This window comes from Malaclemys terrapin, chromosome 17 (assembly GCF_027887155.1).
Source record: "Malaclemys terrapin pileata isolate rMalTer1 chromosome 17, rMalTer1.hap1, whole genome shotgun sequence".
NCBI lineage: Eukaryota > Metazoa > Chordata > Testudines > Emydidae > Malaclemys > Malaclemys terrapin.
The window spans coordinates 2299024-2322352 of NC_071521.1; the positions used below are offsets into that span (position 1 = coordinate 2299024).

Sequence of the window (23329 nt, forward strand, 5' to 3'; positions counted from 1 at the left end):
CCTATGCTATTTAACATTTTTATCAATGACCCAGAAGAAAACATAAACCATCACAGATAAAGTTTGCAGATGACACAAAAATTGTGGGAGTGGTAAATAATGAAGATAGGTACTGAGTCAGATTATCTGGATTGCTTGGTAAACTAGGTGCATGAAAACAATTCGTGTTTTAAAACAGCTAAATGTAAATGTATACATCTAGAAACAAAGGATGTAGGCCATACTTACAAAATGGGGGACTATCCTGGGAAGCAGAGATGGAAAAAAGATTTGGGGGTCATGGTAGATAATCAGCTGAATATGAGCTCCAATGTGATGCTGTGAGCAAAGGAGCTAATGGGATCCTGGGATGGATAAACAGGGGAATCTTGATTAGGAAGACAGAGGTTATTTTACCTCTGTATTTGGCACTGGTGTGACTGCTGCTGGAGTACTGTGTCCAGTTCTGATGCTCACAATTCAAGGATGGTGATAAATTGGAGAGGGTTCAGAGAAGAGCCATGAGAAGGATTACAGGGTTAGAAAATATGCCTTATAGCGATGGCCTCAAAGAGAGCAATCTATTTAGATTAACACAGCCAAGATTAAAGGGTTACTTGATTACAATCTCTAAATATCTATATGCAGAACAAATATTTAAAAATGGGCTCTTCAATCTAGCAGAGAAAGATGTAACATGATCTAGTGGCTAGATGTTGAAACTAGACAAATTCAGACTGAAAACAAGGCATAAAATTTTTCACAGTAAGAGTAATTAACCATTGGAACAATTTACCAACGGGTGTACATTCTCCATCACTGGCAATTTTTAAACCAAGATCAGATGTTATTCTAAAATGTTCTAGGAATTATTTTGAGGAAGTTCTATGGCCTGTATACAGGAGGTCAATCTACATCACAATGGCCCCTTCTGGCCTTGGAATCTGAATGGAAGGCTCTGGCACACCCACCTACCTGTTTAATCTGGATGCTGTATTAATCATTACAAATAGAAATCAGTTGTGGTTTGGAGAACCTTTGCAACACCTAAATACAGCGAAACAAATAAAGGGTTTTAGCCCTAATTCTCCAATTTAAACCTTGTCTTAGTTTGTCACAAACTTAGTATTATTTCATGGTCTGAATATACATTCTTCATTTCTCAAAGCATGTGATTTATATTTGACACCTTGTTCATACCTCATTTTCTGACATCATCCCCGGAGTAAGCTGCGGACCTGTTCCCAAAGAAATAACCAGTACTTCTTCTGGCTGAACTTCCTGTATAGAATCCTGGGAGGATCCTTCATGGTCTCCATGCTGGTCCATCGGAATATTTGATCTGTTTCTGCTACGGGTAGCTAATGATGCATGTTAAAATACAGAGTGTTATGAAGGTTTTCAATATTTAAACTCTCAGAGTATCTACAAATGCTATACAAATACACAAGTGTGATGTTAGCGCATGCATATCAAAGAATGGGCAAAATGCAAAGTACAATTTACAACTTTCTGGAAAGGTGGAAATTGATACTGGGGATGTGCAAAACTGACACTGGGGCTATGTAATTATTTAAATATTGCACTACTGTGAAAATATCAGACTTGTAGCATAGTGGCTTAAGAAGCATATAATGTACCATGCTTCTCCATTAACCCCCAGATATTCCTGCCCGAGATGGGCAGGACAGCGTTCCCTTTAGGTTCTCTGCACACATTCTTCCTTTGCAAGAGAGGCTCCCCTCTGCTTCTGTACCATTGCAAAAACAGAGCACCACCACAAAGGCACTTTAGTTCCCATGTTTAAAATACCTTTTAAGTAGTGGTGGGTTTTTTTCCTACCAACTGCAGTCATGCCAACCTCACAGCCTCATGACCTAAAGGCACCTTACATTGATAAGAGATCTTCATTGCATTAAATAATAGGAAAATGCTCATCAAAAAGCACCAGGAGACCAAGACAAACAAATGAAGAACACCTGGAAAAGCAATTTTTTGCATTTGTACAATGAACCATTTATGGGTTCTGCCTGGACCCTTGCTGAATTCAACAGGCATGGAAACTTAAAGAACCTATTGTTACCAGCTAGAAGGGCATCAAGCTTCTTATGGCTAAGAGGTCTGTTCAGAAACAATGTAGAGCAGTGGTCCCCAACCTTTCTGTTGTAATAGCACATTCATGTTCCCAGAAGAGTGTGGCGGGCTCTGGACGACCAGCCGCCGAAAAGCGGTGACATCGAGAAGCGCCGCCACCGAAATGCCACCGAAATGTCACTGTTCTCGGTGGCAACGCTTCTTGGCGTTGCTGCTTCTCGCGGCATTTCGGCGGCTGGTTGTCCTTCTCAGTAGGCGGGCGCACATAAATGCCCCCGTGGGCACACTGCGTTGGGGACCACTGATGTAGAGGGTAGATATGGGGGCAGGAAGGAGAAAGATGAAATGGAGAGAGAAATTTTTATTTATTTATTTATTAAACTTGAAGGTCTAAAAAACAGCTCCCCATTTAAAATTCTAATCTCCAAGACCTCTGACAAGATTGATTATTTAATGCTATGCACTAGGCCAGTGGTTCTCAAACTTTTGTTCTGGTGACCCCTTTCACATAGCATGCCTCTGAGTGCGCCGCCCCCTCCCCCCCCCATAAATTAAAAACACTTTTTATATATTTAACACCATAATAAATGTTGGAGGCAAAGCGGGGTTTGGGGTGGAGGCTGACAGCTCACAACCCCCCACCTAATAACCTTATGACCCCATGAGGGGTCCTGACCCCCCAGTTTGAGAACCCCTGCACTAGGCCATGAAGTAACTATTAGATTACAAATTAAGCTTTTTGGGGCATCATCTGCTACAACATGTTTGTATAGTGCCTAAAGCCCAGATCCTTAATAAGAACGGTTAGAGCACTACTTTAATAAGAACGGCCATACTGGGTCAGATCAAAGGTCCATTTAGCCCAGTATCCGGTTTTCCGATAGTGGCCAATGCCAGGTGCCCCAGAGGGAACAGATAATCATCAAGTGATCCATCCCCTGTTGCCCATTCCCAGCTTCTGCCAAACGGAGGCTAGGGACACCATATAAATAAATAAATAAATAAAGCGTATTCCTTCAGCATTCACCAGCAAACTCTCTGGACTACATCCAGACATCAGTGATAGTTACTCAACATATGTTAACTGGTGCCCATCCCGGAATGCCTGCAAGAATAGGTAAAGAATTCATAGGAGACGCACAACTCCCACTGTAAGGGAAGGCACACAGGCAGCAATTCAGACAGTGCTGTTTAGAGCAGCTACCTGAACTCTTACTTAAAAACAAACCAACAAATAAAACTTTCTAGCCAAATGTACAGCTCTACAAAAGAATTAAGGCCCTGCATCCCGTGAGTTGCTAAGCACTTGCCAATACAGTCAACAGAAGCAAGAGGCACATAGCCCCTTGCACGACTAGCTTCTAAAGCAGCATTACTGAAGGCTTTCAATGTTTTGTAGAGTGAACCTTTTAAAGCAGTTTTGGACTTTATTGGGCAAGTCCTTTTCAGTGTACACTAGATGGAATGTGTCAAACACTTATAAGCAAAAGCTGGTAAGCCCTTATTCTTTTTACCTCTTGGGCATGCTAATTTATAATTTTTGTGATAGCATAAAGAAAATGGAAAATGCCACTCTAAGCCTGGCCTAGGATGGTTCTCCCCTGTTCAGAGCAGGTGTTGGTAACAGAAATAAGTCATTCAGAACAGTGGTATGCCACACCTTGCACTGGAGAGCCACTCAGCAAGAAGAACTGCAGGAAGCCACACACAAAAAAATCACAAACCTGAAGACCCGACGTTACATCATCAGGAACTGACAAACACATGGCAAAGCAAACTCATAACACCATCCTGATTACTTTGTGGTTCTCTAACTCCTTTTAATATAATCTTCTCTTCCTCTCCTCATTCTGGACACCTTGGAGAAAGAGTCAAGGACCTGAAGTTCCTTATCTTATCTAGGGGCTGGCAGCATGGCATCAATTTCCTCAGTTGAAACATGGGAGCTGAGGCCAAATGTGAAACTTGAGAGTTAAATTTTTACCTTCAATTATCATGCATCAAAGGGAGAGTAGGTTTTTTAGGTTACTACATTTTTCTAGCTATTGAAGTAGGAATTGGCCTTCGTAATGGAACAAACAAAGAAGCCTGGCACAAAGCAAATTAAAGACAAGCATGAGAAGCATGGTTTTATGAAGTGAATAGAAGTGTTGCATAGATGAAGAAGGGAAAGAGTCCATTACCCACCAAATGGGGTTACTAGATTAATGTGAGCTGAGAGATTGGTGGTAGAAGTATCCCAGGCAGTAATGGCTGCCAACTGTTGTCCTGGGTTTCGACAGCATTAAATAGAAACAAAATCAAGCCTTTGAACAACAAAAATATTTTAAACTGTAAAATAAATACAAACAAGTTGTTACTTCACTAATGTAAACTTAGAATAGCAGTTGTGCACAGAGAGGTAAGGATAACTCAGGGTACCAAAATGAGGTTTTAGTAATTGCTACCTTTAATTTACTATTTTAAGTATAAATATTTTTGCCCTATGATAAATACCAAGCTCTTTTTCTACTGAATACCAATATTCCAATCATATAAGTAAACACTAGAACAGAGTGCAATACTTTAGGATCTAGAGGGAAAAAGTGTCACATTTTGAGATGGGATATTTTTGAGCTGAAAAGGTATAAGATCATGAAATTCTATGCTTCAGAAGAGAATGCGCTACATTATATCAGTAGCCAGATTTAAGACAGCATAATTACAAGGCAATCTCCCCTCTTACACTGCTTCGCACTTTTTTAGCATTATCTTCAATGGATCCCCCCTCCTCCCATTTTCCATATTGGTGTTGCCAAATGTCTGCACCCTGACTTTCTTCCCCACTCCACTCTCATCGCTTGAGTGATCATCTCCACTCTCATCACCTCCACGGTGATGATTTAAATCTACCTCCCCATGCCTAACCTCTCCCCAACTGACCAGATTCCCATCTCTTCCTGTCTCTCCAGCATTTTATTGCAAAGATTCTGCCACTTCTCTAAATATTGCAAAATCTGAACATCCGTCTTTTCCTTTTACTTTCTCCTCATATCCAAATGCTCTCTGTATCAATGTTGACATCTGCACTATCCTCACCACCACTCATTCTCTCCTATCCACTGGCCTGCACCATTTCACTAACATATGCTGATTAGATTAGATTAAGTCTACATTACATGTGAACTAGGAACCCTACAACTTCATTTCCTAGATGAATACACTAAAATTCAGTCTGGTCTGAGAGGTGTAAGTAGGAGTAAAGGAAAAATTACACTATGAATTAGAACTATTAGATTATCGAATATTCTTCCAAGGAAAGTGGTGGAAAAATCATTTGGGAAATTTCAAACTTGACTAGACAAGGTACTAGAAAAAAAATATGATAAAAGAACAGTCCTGCTAGAGTGGTTACACCAGAAAGATGATCCAACAGATTTTTTCATTACATAAAGTCTGATTCAATGACAACTATGCTACACACAAACTCACACACAGTGGAAGTGGTGTGAAGAAAACTTAAGCATATACTACAAGAGGACTGACGAAATGCTGAAGAAGTGTATACAGGGTGCAGGAAAGCCTATGAACAAAAAGCTTTTGCAGTAAGAATTTCTCTCAATCTTCCTCACCTATAGGCAGTCGATTTTTTTTGTTAGCTGGGGTAGTTGCAGGGGAGAGTTGTGGGGTATTGTAAGGAGTCATTTCAAGGCTGCTACTTTTCCCGGGTTTGTTCTGGGGTAAGTTTGCCAACAAGTTTTCCAGAGCCATCCGATCTTCCTTCAGTTGGTCACTTGACATTACATTTCGCATAAAACCAACCTACAAAATTAGAGTTTGTATAATTAAGAAGGGAGCATGAAGCTACATAGTAACTTACTACACCCACTTATCTCTCTCTCCTGCAAGTATGTGCAGGAAAATATTACTCCTATTGAAGAACCAGGATATTACCAGATTAATAAGTTGGCTGTATGTCATATAAACCACAGTCCTACTCAACCCTTCTAGAAGGTTAACTGAAGACATCGGAGGGGTTTCCACAGCACGCCCACTAATAACAACATCCAGGAAAGCAGCAACACAGCTCTGCAAGGAGAAGACGTAGGTTTTTTTTAGTGAATGGTTTCAAATTTTAGAGCTACAGAAGAACACAAAGGTACAAGAGGTATATACATAATTTACATGGGAATATCAGTTTTGCTGCTATATATATATATATATATATATATATATATTATACACACACACACACACACACACAGCAAATCAAACATCTTTTAGCCAATGAAGAATAAGTACAAAATTATGCAAAAAATTTAGGAGTTCCCTTCACTCCATGTCTGCATTTGAAAGTCTCACTTGTTTAAATAGATTCTGTAGTCCTCAATATTTAAGTACAGTTTTAAAAATGCTGTCATGCAATGGCACTAGATGACTTAAACTAGCTCACGGTAATGAACTTGTATTTAAATTGTTCCTTCCTCGGGAACCAGCTGAGCATAGCTTACAAGTGAAACAAAATTATAGGGGACAAGGATAGGCAAGTAAGGGAACTGTCAATTTAAAAGTCACATCTGGCTCAATGTTTACCTAGGTTTCATTACAAGTAGCAAGAGAGATTGAAAGAAATGAGCAAAAAAGTTTGTTAGTTTGCTTTTTGCATTTGACAGCACATTGCGTATAGTTAGTATCACTGTTTCCTCCGTAGAGTCAGTTCCCCTATTGTGTGTGCATCCTTCATACATTAAGAAAGGAGAGTAAACAATTTACTAAAAAGGGCAGGGGGTGGGGGGGTGAGGAGGAAGAGAGAGGAAATGAGGCAAAAAACTGACAGGAAGATCCATGGGCAGGTGTGCCTTTTTTTTTTTTTAAATTGACTACATGGTGTCCCCTTAAATGAAAGTAGTTTATGCTAAATTCAGCAGAGAAAATTATATATAAAAAAAAAAATCACTTCGTATCTGTTTTAGAAAGTGCCATATTTTGACGTTTTGTTAATGTTGTCATTTAAGCAACAAGGTAGTGTGCATCTAGTAGTCAGGAAGCATGACTCCAAGTTCTATTCCCAGCTCTGACCCTGACTGTATGTGACCATACAGATGTCACTTAACCTGTACCTCAGTTTGCCTACCCATAATTTAGATGTACTGCTCACCTACCTCATAAGAGGGCTGTGAAGCTTATTTGTTTGTGAAGTGCTTTGAGATTCTCAGATGAGAGGGGCTACAGAAAGGCGAAGTGTCAAATATGACAGATGTACTGTTTTGTGACTCTTACTTTGTCGAATTTGCCAAGGTTGCTCTTCATGTGCGGATCTCCCTCTTCAGAGCCTGTCATTGCCAACTGCTGCAAAAGTCTCCCGACCTAAAATGGAAAAAGAACACTTTGGGCAAATATTTCAGAAACCATAACAGAACAACAAGATAGATCGTAATACAGGAATCAAATGAGAAAGCTCTTCCATTTTAAACTACTATTTTTAATTTACATATAAACTTTCCCAGGGTTACTTTTGGGGCTAAAATTTCTCACACTTGTTCTTAGGCCCGAAGTAAAATGTTCTATGTGGAAATATACTCAGTCCTGCCATGAGTGCAGGGGACTAGACTAGATGACCTCTCGAGGTTCCTTCCGGTCCTATGATTGTATGAAAGTTTAACTAAAAGCTATTTGAGTTATCTAAACAGGAAGAGTATTTTCTTCTATTAAGAAAACTGTGTACTTTTTTTGCTCCCAACTCAAAGGCTGCTTTGTTTTAATTCCATCTTTCATTCAATGAATGTATAATAGTACCTTATTTGAAATTATTTCATTATTTGTAAAAGAAATCCTAGCCAGTTGTTTGAATATTGCACGCGAAGCCGTTATTTTCCATATGTTTTTAAGCCTATGCTGGAGTATTAGGCTCTGATTCTTCCCAGCAAATATGGAAGGGATGAGGGTTGAGCCTAGAGGTCTTAGACCTGAAGATTTTTAAAGGCCATGTAAATTTTGCTAGACACACATGGAAAAAAACACAAACCTCTGACTCAGTTTGTACACTGTTTAACATCTTTTTCCTGAAAAATAACCCTCCATAACCTGTCACCAAGAGGTTTATAAAATTGTGAGTCCTATAAAAATATACAAAAAATGATATCGCAGGTGTATAAGTGATCCCTTGTTTTACAGCAGCATCTAAAGAACCCAGTCAGGATTAAGGCCCCCTTCTGCTATGCATTGTGCAAACATAATAAAACAATCTCCCTGCTCTACAAAACTTACTGAAATAAATTTCATCAGTCAGTATACCAGTTACACTTACATACATTGATGCCATATTTTGCCTCATGTACAAGGAGCATGCAGTAGTTTTTTAGTCAAGTGGATGCTATTTAATACCACTAATGAATATTAAGTTCCCAAAACATTTGCACAAAGACAATAAATTCTGTCACCTCAAGGCATATTTTAAAGTGTTAATACAGCGAGTAGTTGCCCAATAAGCAACATGGTGTACATCCATTCAGAGGATAAAGGAGACAGACATTTGGCAGAAGTGCTAAATGACTTTGTTTCAGTTTTCACCAAAAAGTTTAGTAGCAATTGGACATCTAACATAGTGAATGCCAGTGAAGATTAGGTAGGATCAGAGGCTAAAATAGGGAAAGAACAAGTTAAAAATTACTTAGACAAGTTAGACGTCTTCAAGTCACCAGGGCCTAATGAAATACATCTTAGAATACTCACGGAGCGGTCTGAAGGGATATCTGAGCCATTAGCAATTATCTTTGAAAAGTCATGGAAGATGGGAGAGATTCCAGAGGACTGGAAAAAGGCAAATATAGTGCCAAGCTAAAAAGGGGGAATAAAGACAACCTGGGGAATTACAGACCAGTCAGCTTAACTTCAGTACCCAGAAAGATAATTAAGCAAATAATCAAGCAAACAATTTGCAGACACCTAGAAGGTGATAAGTAACAGTCAGCATGGATTTGTTAAGAACAAATCATGTCAAACTAACCTAATAGCTTTCTTCAGGGTAACAAGCCTTGTGGATGGGGGGAAAGTAGTAGATGTGGTATATCTTGACTTTAAGTAAGGCTTCTGATACTGTCTCGCATGACCTTCTCATAAACAAAGTAGGGAAACACAACCTAGATGGAGCTACTATAAGGGTGGGTGAATAACTGATTGGAAAACCATTCCCAGAGGGTAGTTATCAGGGGTTCACAGTGAAGCTGGAAGGGCATATTGAGTGGGGTCGCACAGGGATCAGTTCTGGGTCTAGTTCTGTTCAATATCTTCATCAATGATTTAGATAATGGCACAGAGAGTACACTTATAAAGTTGCAGACAATACCAAGCTGAGAGGGGTTGCAAGTGCTTTGGAGGATAGGATTAAAATTCAAAACGATCTGGACAAATTGGAGAAACTGTCTGAAGTAAATCAGATGAAGTTCAATAAGGACAAATGCAAAGTACTCCTCTTAGAAGGAACTATCAGTTGCACACAACAAAATGGGAAATGACTGCCTAAGAAAGAGTACTGTGGAAAAAGATCTGGGGGTCATAGTGGATAACAAGCTAAATATGAGTCAACAGTGTTGACTGTTGCAAAAAAAAAAAAAAAAAAAAAAAAAAAAGGGGGGGTGGGGGGTGCAAATAATATTCTGGGATGTATTACCAGGAGTGTTGTAAGCAAGATGTGAGAAGTAATTCTTCCGTTCTACTCTGCGCTGATACAGCTTCAACTGGAGTATTGTGTCCAGTTCTGGGTGCCACATTTTGGGAAATACGTGGACAAATTAGAGAGTCCAGAGAACAACAACAACAAAAAAGATTAAAGGTCTAGAAAACATGACCTATGAGGAGAGATTGAATAGGACAAGAAGCAGTGGTCTTAAAATGCAGAAAGGGCTGTTTAGGTTAGACATTAGGAAAACTTCCTAACTGTCAGGGTAGTTAAGCACTGAAATAAATTGTCTAGGGATGTTGTGGAATCTCTATCATTGGAGATTTTTAAGAGCCCGTTAGACAAACACCTGTCAGGGATGTTCTAGATAAGACTTAGTCCTGCCTGGAATAGAGGGGACTGGACTAGAAGACCTCTCGAGGTCTCTTCCAGTCCTACAGCTGTATGAAATTCTATTATTTCAGTTAGTCCAGATTAGCAAAAAATACAAATATGCTAGCAAAAGTGGAAGGGTATTAAAATTCACAAGCGCTGCTAGACCAGTCTTACAAATATTTATACTTTACAGCTCTCACCCTTATAAAAGCAGGTGTATTGCCTTTTAAAGCAGAGTTTAGATGTTTGCTATATATTTCTCAACTTCAACAGCAGCAATCAAAAACATCAATAAATGTCTTTTAAAACTCAACATTTTAAAACAAATGGGTATTCAAGCTTTAAAATTTGCCTCTTCAGAATCATAATAGCAGAAATATTTTTATATCAGTATTCATCATCTTATTCCTAGTAAAACCAGTAAAAATACTTTAACAATAGCCCCAATAAATGCTTAGAAGATCTCAGATATGAGGATAGATTGCAAAGGACTGTAAAGGATTTTTTAAACTAAGGTTTGGAGGAAAGCTGACAGGTGTGAAGCAGAAAGTAGTTCAGGCAGAAAAATTCCTTTGGAATGAATTTATTAAAGGGGGATCTCTACGTCCTAGTAAAGACAATAGGAAAGAATTTGGTAAAGTATAGACAGGAGCTAGTAAGGAACAGTCAAATGCAAAAGAGCCCCATTTAAATACAAAATGTACAAGTGTTTATATACAACTGCTAGATATCTAAATACAAAGATGGGTGAACTACAATGCCTGGTATTAAATGAGGATATTGATATAAATAGGCATCACAAAAACTTAGTGGAAGGAGGATAACTGACGGGACATGGTAATACCTGGATTCAAAATATACAGGAATGACAGTAGGTCATACCAGTGGGGCACTCTATCTGAAAGAAAGAAAGCACAGACTCAAAGTAAAAATCTTAAATGAATAACACTGCCCCATAGAATCTCTCTGAATAGAAATTCCATGGTTGAACAATAAGTGTATAGCTGTAGGAATATTCTACCAACCACCTGATCAGGATGGTGATTGTGAAATGCTCAGGGAGATGTTACAAAGAGGCTATAAAGGCAGAAAACACAATAATAATGGGGGATTTCAATTATTCTCATATTGACATGGTACATGTCACCTCAGGAAGGAATGGAGAGAAAAATTTCTAGACACCAAGGAGTAGCTTGTCCTGGTACCTACGAGGGGAGAGGCAAGTCTTGATTTAGTCGTAAGTGGAGAATAGGATATGGACAGCAGTTAAATATAGTTGAACTGCTCAATAATAGAGACCATAATGTAGTTAAATTTAACATTCTTGTAGAGGAAAAAATGCCAAAAACACCCACCACAATCGAATTTAACTTCAAAAAGGGGAACTGTACAATAATGAGGAAGATAGTTAAACAGAAATTAAAAGGAACAGTCACAAGAGTGAAACACCGGCAAACTACAGGGAAACTATTTAAAAACACCATAATAGGAGGCTCAAACAAAATGTATACCCCAAATTTGAAAAACAAAGAATAGAACAGTAATAACAAAAAATGCCACCATAGCTAAATAGCAAAGTAAAAAGAAATAAGAGGCAAAAAAGGTATCCTTTAAAAACTGGAAGTCAAATCCTAGTGAGGAAAATAGAAAGGAGCATAGACTCTGGCAAGTCAATTATAAAGCAGGCCACGAAAGAATATGAAGAGCAACTAACTCAAGACAACAAAAAAAGTTAACTACATCAGAAGTAGGAAGCCTGCCAAAACAATCAGTAGGGCCACTGTATGACTGAAATGCTAAAAGAGCGCACCAGGAAGACAAGGCTATTGCAGCAAAGCTAATTAATTCTTTGCATTGTCTTAACTGCAGAGGATATGGGGGAGATCCCCACACACAAGCCATTCTTTTCAGGTAACAAATCTGAGGAACTGTCCCAGATTCAGTTGTCAATAGAGGAGGCTGGAACAAACAGATGAATACCATCTGGTCCTGGTGACTTATTACTATTCATTTTATCAAAGAGTTCTGAAGGAAGTCCAATACGAAACTGAAGAACTACTAACTGTGGTACATAACTCATTACTTAAAATCAGTCTCTGAACCAGATGACTGGAGGGTAGCTAACGTAATATCAATTTTTTAAAAAGCTCCAGAGGCGATCCTGGCAATTACAGGCCAATAAGTCTAACTTCAGTACCAGGCAAACTGCTTGAAACTATAGTAAAGAACAGAATTATCAGACATATGCAGGAGCTTTGGAGCTGTGCTCCGGCTCCGCTCCAGCTCCAGGCAAAAACCTGCAGCTCCACTGCTCCGGAGCTGCTCTGCGCTCCAGCTCCGGGCTCCGCTCCAAAGCCCTGGACACATGGATGCTTTTGTAAAGGGAAATCATGCCTCACCATTCTATTAGAACAACCAGACGGGGTCAACAAGCATGTGGACAAGGGGGATCCAGCTGATAAGCATACTTGGACTTTGAGAAAGCCTTTGATAATAACCCTCACCAAAAGCTCTTAATCAAACTAGTTAAGGAATAAGAGGGAAGGGTTCTCTCATGGATCAGTAAGTCATTAAAAGATAGGAAACAAAGGGTAGGAAAAAAAACAGTCAGTTTTCACAATAGTGTGAAGTAAATAGTGGGGTCCCCCAGGGATCTGTACTGGGACCTATACTGCGGAAAAGGGGGTGAATCGTGGGGTTGGAAAATTTGCAGATGATACAAAATTACTCAAGATAGTGAAGTCCAAGCCAATTGTGAAGAATTACAAAGGGATCTCACAAAACTGGGTGCCTGGGCAACAAAATAGCAGATGAAACTTGATGTTGCTAAGTGAAAAGTAATGCACACGGGAAAAAATAATCCCAACTATACATTAAAATGATGGGGTCTAAATTAGCTGTTACCACTCAAGAAAGATCTTGGAGTCATCATGGATAGTTCTCTGAAAACATCCACTCAGTGTGCAGCGCCAGTAAAAAACAACACAACTAACAATGTTAGGAAATGTAAGACAGAATATAGATCCTATAAATCCATGGTACGCCCATATCTTGAATACTAGGTGCAGTTCTAGTCGCCCCATCTCAAAAAACATACTAGAATTGTGAAAAGTACTGAGTAGGGCAACCAAAATGACTGGGGTATCCAACATCTTCCAGATTTCTAAATTGAACAAAGAAACAACCAAGAGGGAATATGATAGAGGTCTATAAAATTGCGAAAGGCATGGAGAAAGTGAACAGGGAAGTGTTTTATTTACACCTTCGCAGAACACACGAATTAGGGGTCACGTGATGAAATTAATAGGCAGCAGGTTTAAAACAAACAAAAGGAAGTATTTCTTCACACAACGCACAGTCAACATATGGAACTCTTTGCCATGGGATGCTCTGAAGGCTAAAAGTACAGTAATTCCCCACTTAACATTGTAGTTATGTTCCTGAAAAATGCTACTTTAAGCAAAACGATGTTAAGTGAATCCAATTTCCCCATAAGAATTAATGTAAGGGGGGGGAGGGAAATTTTGCTTGGTTGAGATGGTGGAATCAGAGAGTGGGATATTTCCCAGGGAATGCCTTACTGCTAAATGATGAACTAGCACTCGTCTGAGCCCACAAGGGTTAACAACACATTGTTGTTAATGTAGCCTCACACTCTACAAGGCAGCAGGAATGGAGGGAGAAGAAACAGCATGGCAGAGAGAGACACAGAGTGAGTGAGTGACTGTGTGAGAGACACACACGCACTGCCCCTTTAAGTACGCTGACCCCACTCTAAGTACTCTACCTTTTTAAGTAGATCAACAAGTTGAGACAGCAGCTGCTGCCAGCCAGCTCCCTCAGTCCTGAGCCCTGTCATGTCCCCCCCGCTCTGTGAAGATGGGGGGCAGGAGTGGGCGGACACCTTGACATTAGCACCCCTCTTCTCCTCCCCCTGCCCCCGCACAGCAAGCAGGAGACTCCTGGGACCAGCTCCAAGGCAGAGGGCAGGAGCAGCACACGACAGTGGGGGGAGGAACAGCTGAACTGCCCGGCAATTGATAGCCTGCTGGGTGGCTTAAAAAAGAATGAGACAAATTAATGGAGAATAGGTCCATCAATGGCTATTAGCCAAGATGATCAGGGACACAACTCTATGTTCCTGGTGTCCCTAAACCTCCAACTGCTAAAAGCTGGGACTGGATGACAGGATACATCATTCAAAATTGCCCTGTTCATTCCCTCTCAAGCTTCTGTCATTGGACACTGATGGAAGACAAAAAACTGGGCTAGATGGACCACTGGTCTGACCCAGTACGGCCGTTCTTATCTGGTCTCATTTGTTTAGAGTAACATAAAAAAGAAAGTCATACCTGCATCAGATTAAATCTTGCCACCTCGTTTATTGGGGCATCGGAAATTATTCCATACTGTTCTGGGTTGACAACTGCAGGACAAATGAAACATGCAAGCAGAAGATCTGTGCACATTGCTCGCACCTCCCCACCCTCCAGCCGGTCTACACAGGAGAGTGTTTTGTACATTTGTGATAAAATCCATCTCAAGCTATGCGGAAAGCAGTATGTATTCTGCTTGAGATAACCAATGAATTTGTTCACCAAAGCCACTAACTTAGCCTCATTGGAATCCACCATTTCTTGGACTTTTTGTTTGAACCTTTCAGTGCCTTTCTCCCCAAAGAGTTTTTCCTGTTGTGCGGGAGAGAACCTCTCGATCAATTTGTTTGCATCTGTTTCTAGGTGGTCTTCATCTTCCACCAGCAGCTGCATGATTGGCTCATGCAATGTTGCAGTGAGGAAGAGTTTTGCAGAAAAGAGTCCTTCAGAAAAAAGTTTGAATAAAATGCTGAATGCACAGGTGCCTCTCCTCAAAAGCCGTCTGGGATTGTCGCTTTCCTTTAGTTCAAATTCTATCAAGTAACGCAAAACTTGAAGGAGGTAGCTCTCATCTTCCTGCATGATGCAATTGCCATAGATGGAGGTAAAGACTGTGTAAATAACACTTTGTGTGTTGTCCTGGTTGAGTTTCTCTCCAGCAACCAGAGAGGAAGCAATAAGCCTAGGGTTCTCTCTCAACCTGTTGAGGAATTCTCCATAAGCAGTCTCTTGAAATCCCAACTGCTTGTACCCATCAACAAACTGTGTGTCCTCCAAGACTTTGGCATGCTGGCAGCATTCAGCAGGAGAAGCTTCGGCACTTCAGAGAAAAAACAGTGAAATAATTCAATTATTTGTAACAGGGCTGTCAAACTATAAAAAATTAATTGCGATTAATCACAAGACAAAAAAAGTCCTGATTAATTGTAGTTTTAATCAGACTGTTAAACAATAATAGAATAGAATAGGATACCATTTATTTAAATATTTTTGGATGTTTTCTATATTTTCAAATATACTGATTTAAATTACAATACAGAATACAAAGTGTACGGTGCTCACTTTGTATTATTTTTTATTAAAAATATTTGCGTGTGTGTGTGTTGGGGGAGCACTCTCTCTTTAAACGGAGCACTCAGAAACTTTAATGCTTTTTTCAGCCAGCTGCAGTTGCTGTTGGCAGCGCTCACCCCTGAGCCAGCAGCAGACAGGCTCTCTCTGATCCCCCACCTCAGCTCAGTGGCGACTGGGTACACGGGCAGGAGGAGGGGGATACCCCAACATAGGCCCTTCACCCCCACTTTGTGCAGCAGACAGGAGGCAGGCTCCCGGTCCGGAGCAGGTTGGCCAAGAGCAGCAGTGGAGCACAGGTATCCCTGTCCCAGAGGCATGTAGCAGCTTCCTCCCTAACCCCTTTCAGCACAGCGCCCTGGGTGGTAGCCTCCCTTGCACACTCCTAAGGCCGGGCTCTTCTCTCCTCCTCCCCCGGAAGGTGTTTAACCAGCTCTCCCAAATTGCCAGCAGTCTCTTCTCCCTGTCTGCCTTCTGCCCACTGGCACAGGCAGTGCCTACCTTCCCGCCACCGCCGCATCCCATCTCCAGAGATGTAAGATTAAGGCTCATTTAAAAAAATAACCTGTTAATTTGTTTTGAGTTAACTGCATGCAGTAACTGCGATTAATCGACAGCCCTAATTTTTAATAGACAATTAAATCTAAAAGCAGCAGCATTCTGAATCCATTACCAGGAGCTCTAGACCAATGGTTTTCAAACTTTTTTCTGGGGACCCAACTGAAGAAAACTGTTGATGCCTGCGACCCAACGGAGCTGGGGATGAGGCGCTCGGAGTGTGGGAGGGGGCTCCAGGATGGGGCAGGGGATTGGGGTGCAGGAGGGGATCAGGGCTCTGGGCTGGGAGTGCAGGCTCTGGGGTAGGGCCAGGGATGAGGGTTTTGGGGTGCAGCAGGGGCTCCGGGGTGGGGCAGGGTGCAGGAGCGGGTCAGGGCTCTGGGGGTGCAGGCTCAGGATGAGGGGCTTGGGGTACAGGAAGGGGTTTCGGGGGGCGCTCACGGCTGGGGCAGGGGATTGGGGCGCAAGGTTGGGGCATGGGGTTACCTCTGGCGGCTCCTGGTCAGCGGCACAGCTGGGGTGCAGATGCAGGCTTCCGACCTGTCCTGGCACCATAGGCCACGCTGCACCTGAAGTAGTCAGCAGCAGGTCCGGCTCCTACGCAGAGGTGCGCAAGCGGCTCTCGCCCGCAGGCACCGTGCCCTCCCCCCCCCCAAGCTCCCACTGGCTGGTAACTGGCCAGTGGGAGTTTGGAGCCAGCGCTTGGGGGCGGGGGCAGCGCACGGAGCCCCGTGGCCCTCCCACCTAGAAGCCGGACCTGCTGCTGGCCGCTTCCAGGGCGCAGCGCGGTTCGGAACAGGTAGGAACTAGCCTGCCTTAGCTGGGCAGCACCACCAACGGGACTTTTAACGTCCCATTCAGCTGTGCTGACCAGAGCGACCCAGTCCCTTACATGCCGCAACCCAGTACTGGGTTGCGACCCGAACTTTGAAAAATGCTGCTCTAGACAATAGAGTGAAAAATACACTGCAAGAATTTTTCCTTTAAAAAAAAAATGATAGCAGTTAACATCTACAATCTTTATTGTAAGTTTAAAAAAAAAATTTTGAACATTAGTCAATGTATGAGCTTCATTACAACAACAAATTTGAGTGTTTAATAATAAAAACATAATTTCTTACTACGAACTACCAATCAGAAGAGATGCAACATATATACACACACACACACACAAAGGCCAAAAATAAATAAAAATTTTTTTAAAAGGTAGAGTGTTTGAACTACCAGTAGTCACATCATATTTAAGAGCAAATCTGACAACTCAGACTTCCTGTTTTAGAATAATTTTTAGAATGGTTTTATAGCCATTAAAATTTTATCATTAGAATCACCTGCTGTGTTCTATATACAGTATGAAAAGAGTCACGGAATTCTTTTAAATCACAAGAGTTTAGGAGTTCAATTTCCCACAAAGCATTTATCACCTTGTTATGATAAGTCTGTCCAAGTTAATCCTTTGCTGCTTGGAAATCCACGCTGTGTGGTACAGTTTCTCAGCTGTCTTCAATACATCTGCATTTAATCTCTGAATAAGTTGCTTTTCTGAGTTTACATAGAGCCGTTCCTGCTTGAGGTGATGAGCCAGAGTGTGAATATCCAGCTTCACCATCTTTGAGGGTGAGAGGACTACACAGTACTCACTGCAAAAGGAAAAATACATGAAGAATTTCACATTATATAGAGCTGCTATTTTTTAAAACTCCAACTGACAAAAAGAATTTGAATACTGAAAAGTTATCAAAAACTTCTTGATAAAATTTAAGAACGAGTGATAATTGTAAGTTTATGACTTACTGTATTTACAGTACCTATCTTTGATCCCTATTTTCCTCATGGATCCCTACTTTCTTCCTGGACTGTATTTTCTAAATGGACAACCAACCTAATTCTCAGTTACTGAAGGACAATCTCCACTCATTGATATATTTTGCTTTCCACAACCAAATCTCTGTACAACTTTTCATGAGGGATGTACCCGAGTACTCGGATTCTAATATCTAAACTGTATTGTTAAATCTATTCACCTCAAGTTGGGTTATTGCTGATTATGTACTCTATGTATCTCATGACTTTAAAAACAAACTTTGTATTTGTGGACAATCTAAACACTATACCCAGATGTACAGATACTCTTTTCTGAACCTTTGTATTCTATAATTTTTTTTAACATTAGCTTTTAATAAAAATTTTAAATCTAGCCCCACCTCCCAAACCCCAGGCAACATGCCTAGTTATTGGGCCATCCTTCATCACTGTAAAACACTTCAAATTGATAATGTCATCTTCAAAATTTCTCACATGCACTTGCAGGGTTCAGTGACATCATATTGGCCAGTTCCACATACATTAAAGCTGCCCTCAGCTCTGGTAACTTAAACATTACTCTATTTTCACTAATAACAGTAAAGCTCTCCCCCAAAGTGCCATACTGGGGTGAGGGGACGTGGGGGAGGGAGAACACCCTCAGGATTACCCTTCTAATTTCTAATGGTGGAGGCCAGCATGATGACACTCAGACTCAGGGAGGTAGAAGGGGGAAAGGAGTCCCATTTTGACATATTATATGGTCAGGTCAGTGCTCAGTGAGCAAAGGAGTACATGTGAATAAGATTTATCAGAACACATACTAAGCTATGCTGCAGTTTAAAATAAGTGTTTGGGTCTAGTAGCCCCATGACCGACAGAAATTCCTGCTTTTATGCGAAATAAAGAGGATTCTGTCTTCTACACTATTCAATTTGCCTTTTCTGCTAAAGAGACTCTCATAACTAGCACCACCCATACATAAACATGCACAGAATGCATTGCTATTCAATAGTAGAACTCATTCAACAATGTCTCCTCGAACATCCCAACTCACAGGAATGTACTTGCAGACCATGATCCAGAAATTCTCTAAATGACAAAACAAACTGAAGAAACCTCAAGTTGGAAAGGAAATCTGCACAGTCCATTACAGTACAACAGCAGCTAAGTATTTAGTGAACGACTTACTTGCTTCTTAATGGCTAAATAAACCAAAAAAGTATCATAGTATTTAAAATCTTTCATTATGTTAGAAATATAAAGGGGGGAAGGGATAGCTCAGTGGTTTTAGCGTTGGCCTGCTAAACCCAGGGTTGAGAGTTCAATCCTTGAGGGGGCCACTTGGGGATCTGGGGCAAAATCAGTACTTGGTCCTGCTAGTGAAGGCAGGGGGCTGGACTCCATGACCTTTCAAGGTCCCTTCCAGTTCTAGGAGATGGGATATCTCCATTAATTAAAAATGAAGGTTGGTCAGAAGTGTTTGCCAAATATGTAACTATATGATGATATAATCAGATATTGCAATATTAATCAGATGCAACTTGTCTAGTTTAGGATTTAAAGGTGTGATCTTTGCACCTGTTAACTAACATGTCATAACTATCCAATTAAAACATCTAGATAGATAAGGCATATTGCAGTTGACCTGTGATAAAATGGTCAAGTTATTCAAAAGAAATTTCCCTTTTTCCTCTATTTATTTAAATTAAGATGTTAAAGAATCATTTGTGAAAACCATATTAACATGGACAATATAATTTGTGTAAGCACAATTACAGAGAAGAAAACTGAGCAGCCATTAACCTCACCTGATTTCTTACAAAGAAAATTACCTTAGCTGACCACGCATTTCCTCACCATCAGATGTAGGCCTTCTTGAGTGTTAGTATGGTAGGAAGAATTATGACCAGCTCCACCACCCTGTATATGGTAGAGCACCCAAATACTATGGTGATGGGTACTTAAATACAATAATAAATGGAATGCCTGTCTGTTCCCTATCAGCTCTAGCACCTTCAGTGAAGCCTGATCTCGCAATGCTCCTTGCTCCCACACTCGGGGAACGCGAATATGATTTATGATTTGCAGGCATATCACTCTCCTCTTTGTACTCCTTTAAAGATCTTTCCGGCCACACCAGGCACTAAACCACAGGATCCTCTCCAAATAATATTTATTAGCTTCCCTAACTGGGCACAGAATTTTTAAAAGAAACCCTGATGGTTCAAAAGCATGGCTCACCAACAACTCCTTACCCAAGTTCCCTCACCTATTGGTTCAACTTGACAAGCAAAACCCTATCATCCAAAGGAAGATAAGCCATAAATAGCTGTCATATAGAATCTTTATATATAGAAATGTCGGAACACCTCAACTTACAAAGCATTTTCTAAGCTTGCAAAGGAGACTCAGAGTATCCTTAACAAAAATCAATCCAAAGGCTGTAGTTCATGCTGAGATCATCTCTCCACTTGAAGGTGATATTAAATCAAAAGAACGAGGAGTCCGGTGGCACCTTAAAGACTAAGATTTCTTTGGGCATAAGCTTTTGTGGGTAAAAAAAAACCATTTCTTCAGTTGCATCTGAAGAAGTGGGGGTTTTTTATGCCAATATAAATTTGTTAGTCTTTAAGGTGCCACCGGACTCCTCATTGTTTTTGTGGATACAGACTAACATGGCTACTCCTCTGATATATTAAACCAAAAAAAAATAAATAAAAAAAAGACTTCAAGAAGAATACATGGTACCTTTACAAAAAGTTTTAAAAGTGACTGCCTCTTTAAACGAATGGAGAAGTTCTATTAATGTGACAGAACTGTGCCAGCAACATAAGGTTTCTAACAAATGATTTCTTGCAACAAATTATTCTTACAATAAAAATCAAGAAATAGATTATAAATACCTATGTTAAAGCAACTTCCAGGTGACCAGAAAAAATGATGTATATAGTGACATACGTGATTGTATTCCTCAGTTTTTACAAGATATTGCATCTAAAATACAAAATATTGCATCTATGGACCTAAAACAAGTTAGCTATAACATACAAATTTTGATATATATAACCACATCAGGATGAGTTAAAGAGCTGCCTAGGTACTTTTATGGCCCTCATCACTACAGTACCCAGGCACCATGGCGTAGAATTATTAATTCATTTTAACTCATTTTGGATGAGAGACAATGCACTGTGTACGTTTTGAGGGGAGGCAAGTTCCTAGTTTTGCAAAGTTCCCCTATTATACATGACATTTTATAATTAACCTGCATCTGATGAGTTTCAGATCCCTAAAGTAAAATTACATCTCAAATACTTGCATAGGGTTTCACAAAGTCTCTGTTTTTAATAGTGAAAACAATCTCTTGTTGAGCTTGTACATTTTAACCTTGCACATGCACTACAAAAGTTTTTTTTGTTCAAAGGGGACTGTACAGCAAGAGTGTGTGTGTGCACGCATTAAAGAATAAGGAACATTTTCATTAGATTTTACAAGTTGTTACTAGGGAGAAGTTTTACTTTGCAAAGGCAACCTCTTTCACAATGGCAACTGAAATACAGGAAGACTATTCAATGCTTTTCACCACTAATTAATAGTTGGTATAATTTAAAAACGGGGCTGGTATGCTTTTACTTAGTATTAAAGACTGTAGGATAAAGAGATCCATTTGAAAGTTGCATTTTCAATTATGTAAAGACATACTATTTGGAACCTGGAGTAGGTCAAAACACTTTTAAAATGTTTTTTATTAAACTAAACATTTTTGCTATGTTATTTGGAAAGCTATTCATTATTCTAAGGACTTAATTTGCTCACCTTTTGAATAAGAGTTTTATTTTTGTGACTAAAACATACGATTTTTTTATATGATAAAATCCCTGCAGCAGTTAGATTTAGTAGTTGGAGACAATGCAAATTCAGCTTTGGTAAGAAGGAAGCCAGCTATTTCTTCACACGCTCCTCTTGTTTGCTAGTCATAACATTACCTTCAACTGTGGAGGAAATGAGAAAGTATAACCAGAAAGTTATTTATGAAGAAAAGACTGCCAATGATAGCTCTCTAAAAAGCTAAAAGATCAGTGCACTCATCTTTCCTTCACAAAACTGTATTAAAAAAAAGCAAGAAATATCCTTAAACTAGCTTTAGAAAGGTGAGTAAGGATTTCAAAGCAGTTAAATAACTTTAAGGCAACTCTGAGAATTTGCATACAATACAAAAATCTTCTGACAGTCCTAGATTCCTGGGATCCCTTGATATAGAACAGAGGACCTACTTGGAGTTCAAAGTGACAACAGAATTTTAATTAACTCAAGCACAAGGCGAGCTGGAGTTCCAATTGACTATTTAACCACATTTTCTCCAGAAACATACCTGGCCAAATTCAGTGCCAACTTGATTTCCTGAACTGGATGCAAGTCAGCACAGAATTTGGCCCAGGGTGTCTGAAAGCTGAAGCAGACAGCAAGATGGAAGTGTAAATTCTTTGGAAAATAAACAGCAAAAATATAGGAAACAAATAATATTTTGGACTTAAGGCCCAATTCCAATTATTCACTCTGGAGTTGCATGTCATACAGGAAGGCAGAATTTGGACCCAGAATGCTTTCAAGGGTAAGAGCTTTCAAACATACTTTCCATAAAAGATAGACAGCATATTTCCAACCCCACTAGCTTAGTTATGGGGCAGGAAAAGAAAGCATTTACCAAAGTTCATTGTCCACAGCTTGAAAGCCAGGACTGCAAGTTAATCAATATGAAACAGGTCATATCTTATTTATTTGATTGGGGGGGAGGGGTGAAGGAGCGAGGTGGATACTTCAGAAAACAGGAAAATTTATCTCCTCCTTTCTTTATCCTCCTGCACCCTCAGATACATAGGATTTCTACCAGTTTCCACTATTTATTTTGGTCTTGTGCTGGTCAGTCAGGCTTCTGAGTGCCATATTCATGGCTCCGGCTTCTTTTTCTACTGTTCTACATAATGTTTCTCTAGATTGCCCGCTTTTTCTTTCCAGTGATGTCCATATTATCACTTAATATGAAGTCATTTGGGAATCATTTTTTCAACTCCGGTTAGCTCTTCAGAGCCAATACAGCAATGGGAGAGAAAGTTGAATTTCATTCTGGCTCATACATTCATGACTTATTAAACTAAATTCCAATTTCAAGATCAACTTCTGACCTAAGTTACTCCTGATGTACAGTACCATTTGAAGACACTGGAGTTCTATAGGTAAAACCCAGGCAGGTATATATATATACACACACACATACACACACACATATAAACGGTCTTATCTTCATTTAGTTTTCACCTCAAGTTAGCTCACTTACATTAACATTTCTTTTCCCAGTAAAAATCAGGCCAACAAGATCAGCCAACAAAAGTCTTTCAGATAATAGCTACTGCCT

At 40.0% G+C, this 23329-nt stretch overlaps 1 protein-coding gene across 3 annotated transcripts in view; it reads right to left on the reverse strand.

Moving 5' to 3' along the window:
• The window catches only part of GAPVD1 (GTPase activating protein and VPS9 domains 1), a 66776-nt gene that overhangs the window by 25651 nt on the left and 17796 nt on the right, over positions 1-23329 (reverse strand). For 2 of the 3 annotated variants that reach the window (XM_054007352.1, XM_054007351.1), the window contains exons 2-7: positions 17535-17750; positions 14458-15301; positions 7333-7419; positions 6007-6141; positions 5685-5874; positions 1180-1340 (exon numbers count right to left, since the gene is read on the reverse strand). In XM_054007352.1, the coding sequence (XP_053863327.1) occupies positions 1180-1340; positions 5685-5874; positions 6007-6141; positions 7333-7419; positions 14458-15301; positions 17535-17750 (1633 nt within the window). Of the gene's footprint in view, positions 1-1179; positions 1341-5684; positions 5875-6006; positions 6142-7332; positions 7420-14457; positions 15302-17534; positions 17751-21732; positions 21800-23329 lie in introns of those variants that run through there. The other variant, XM_054007353.1, reaches the window with a different exon arrangement.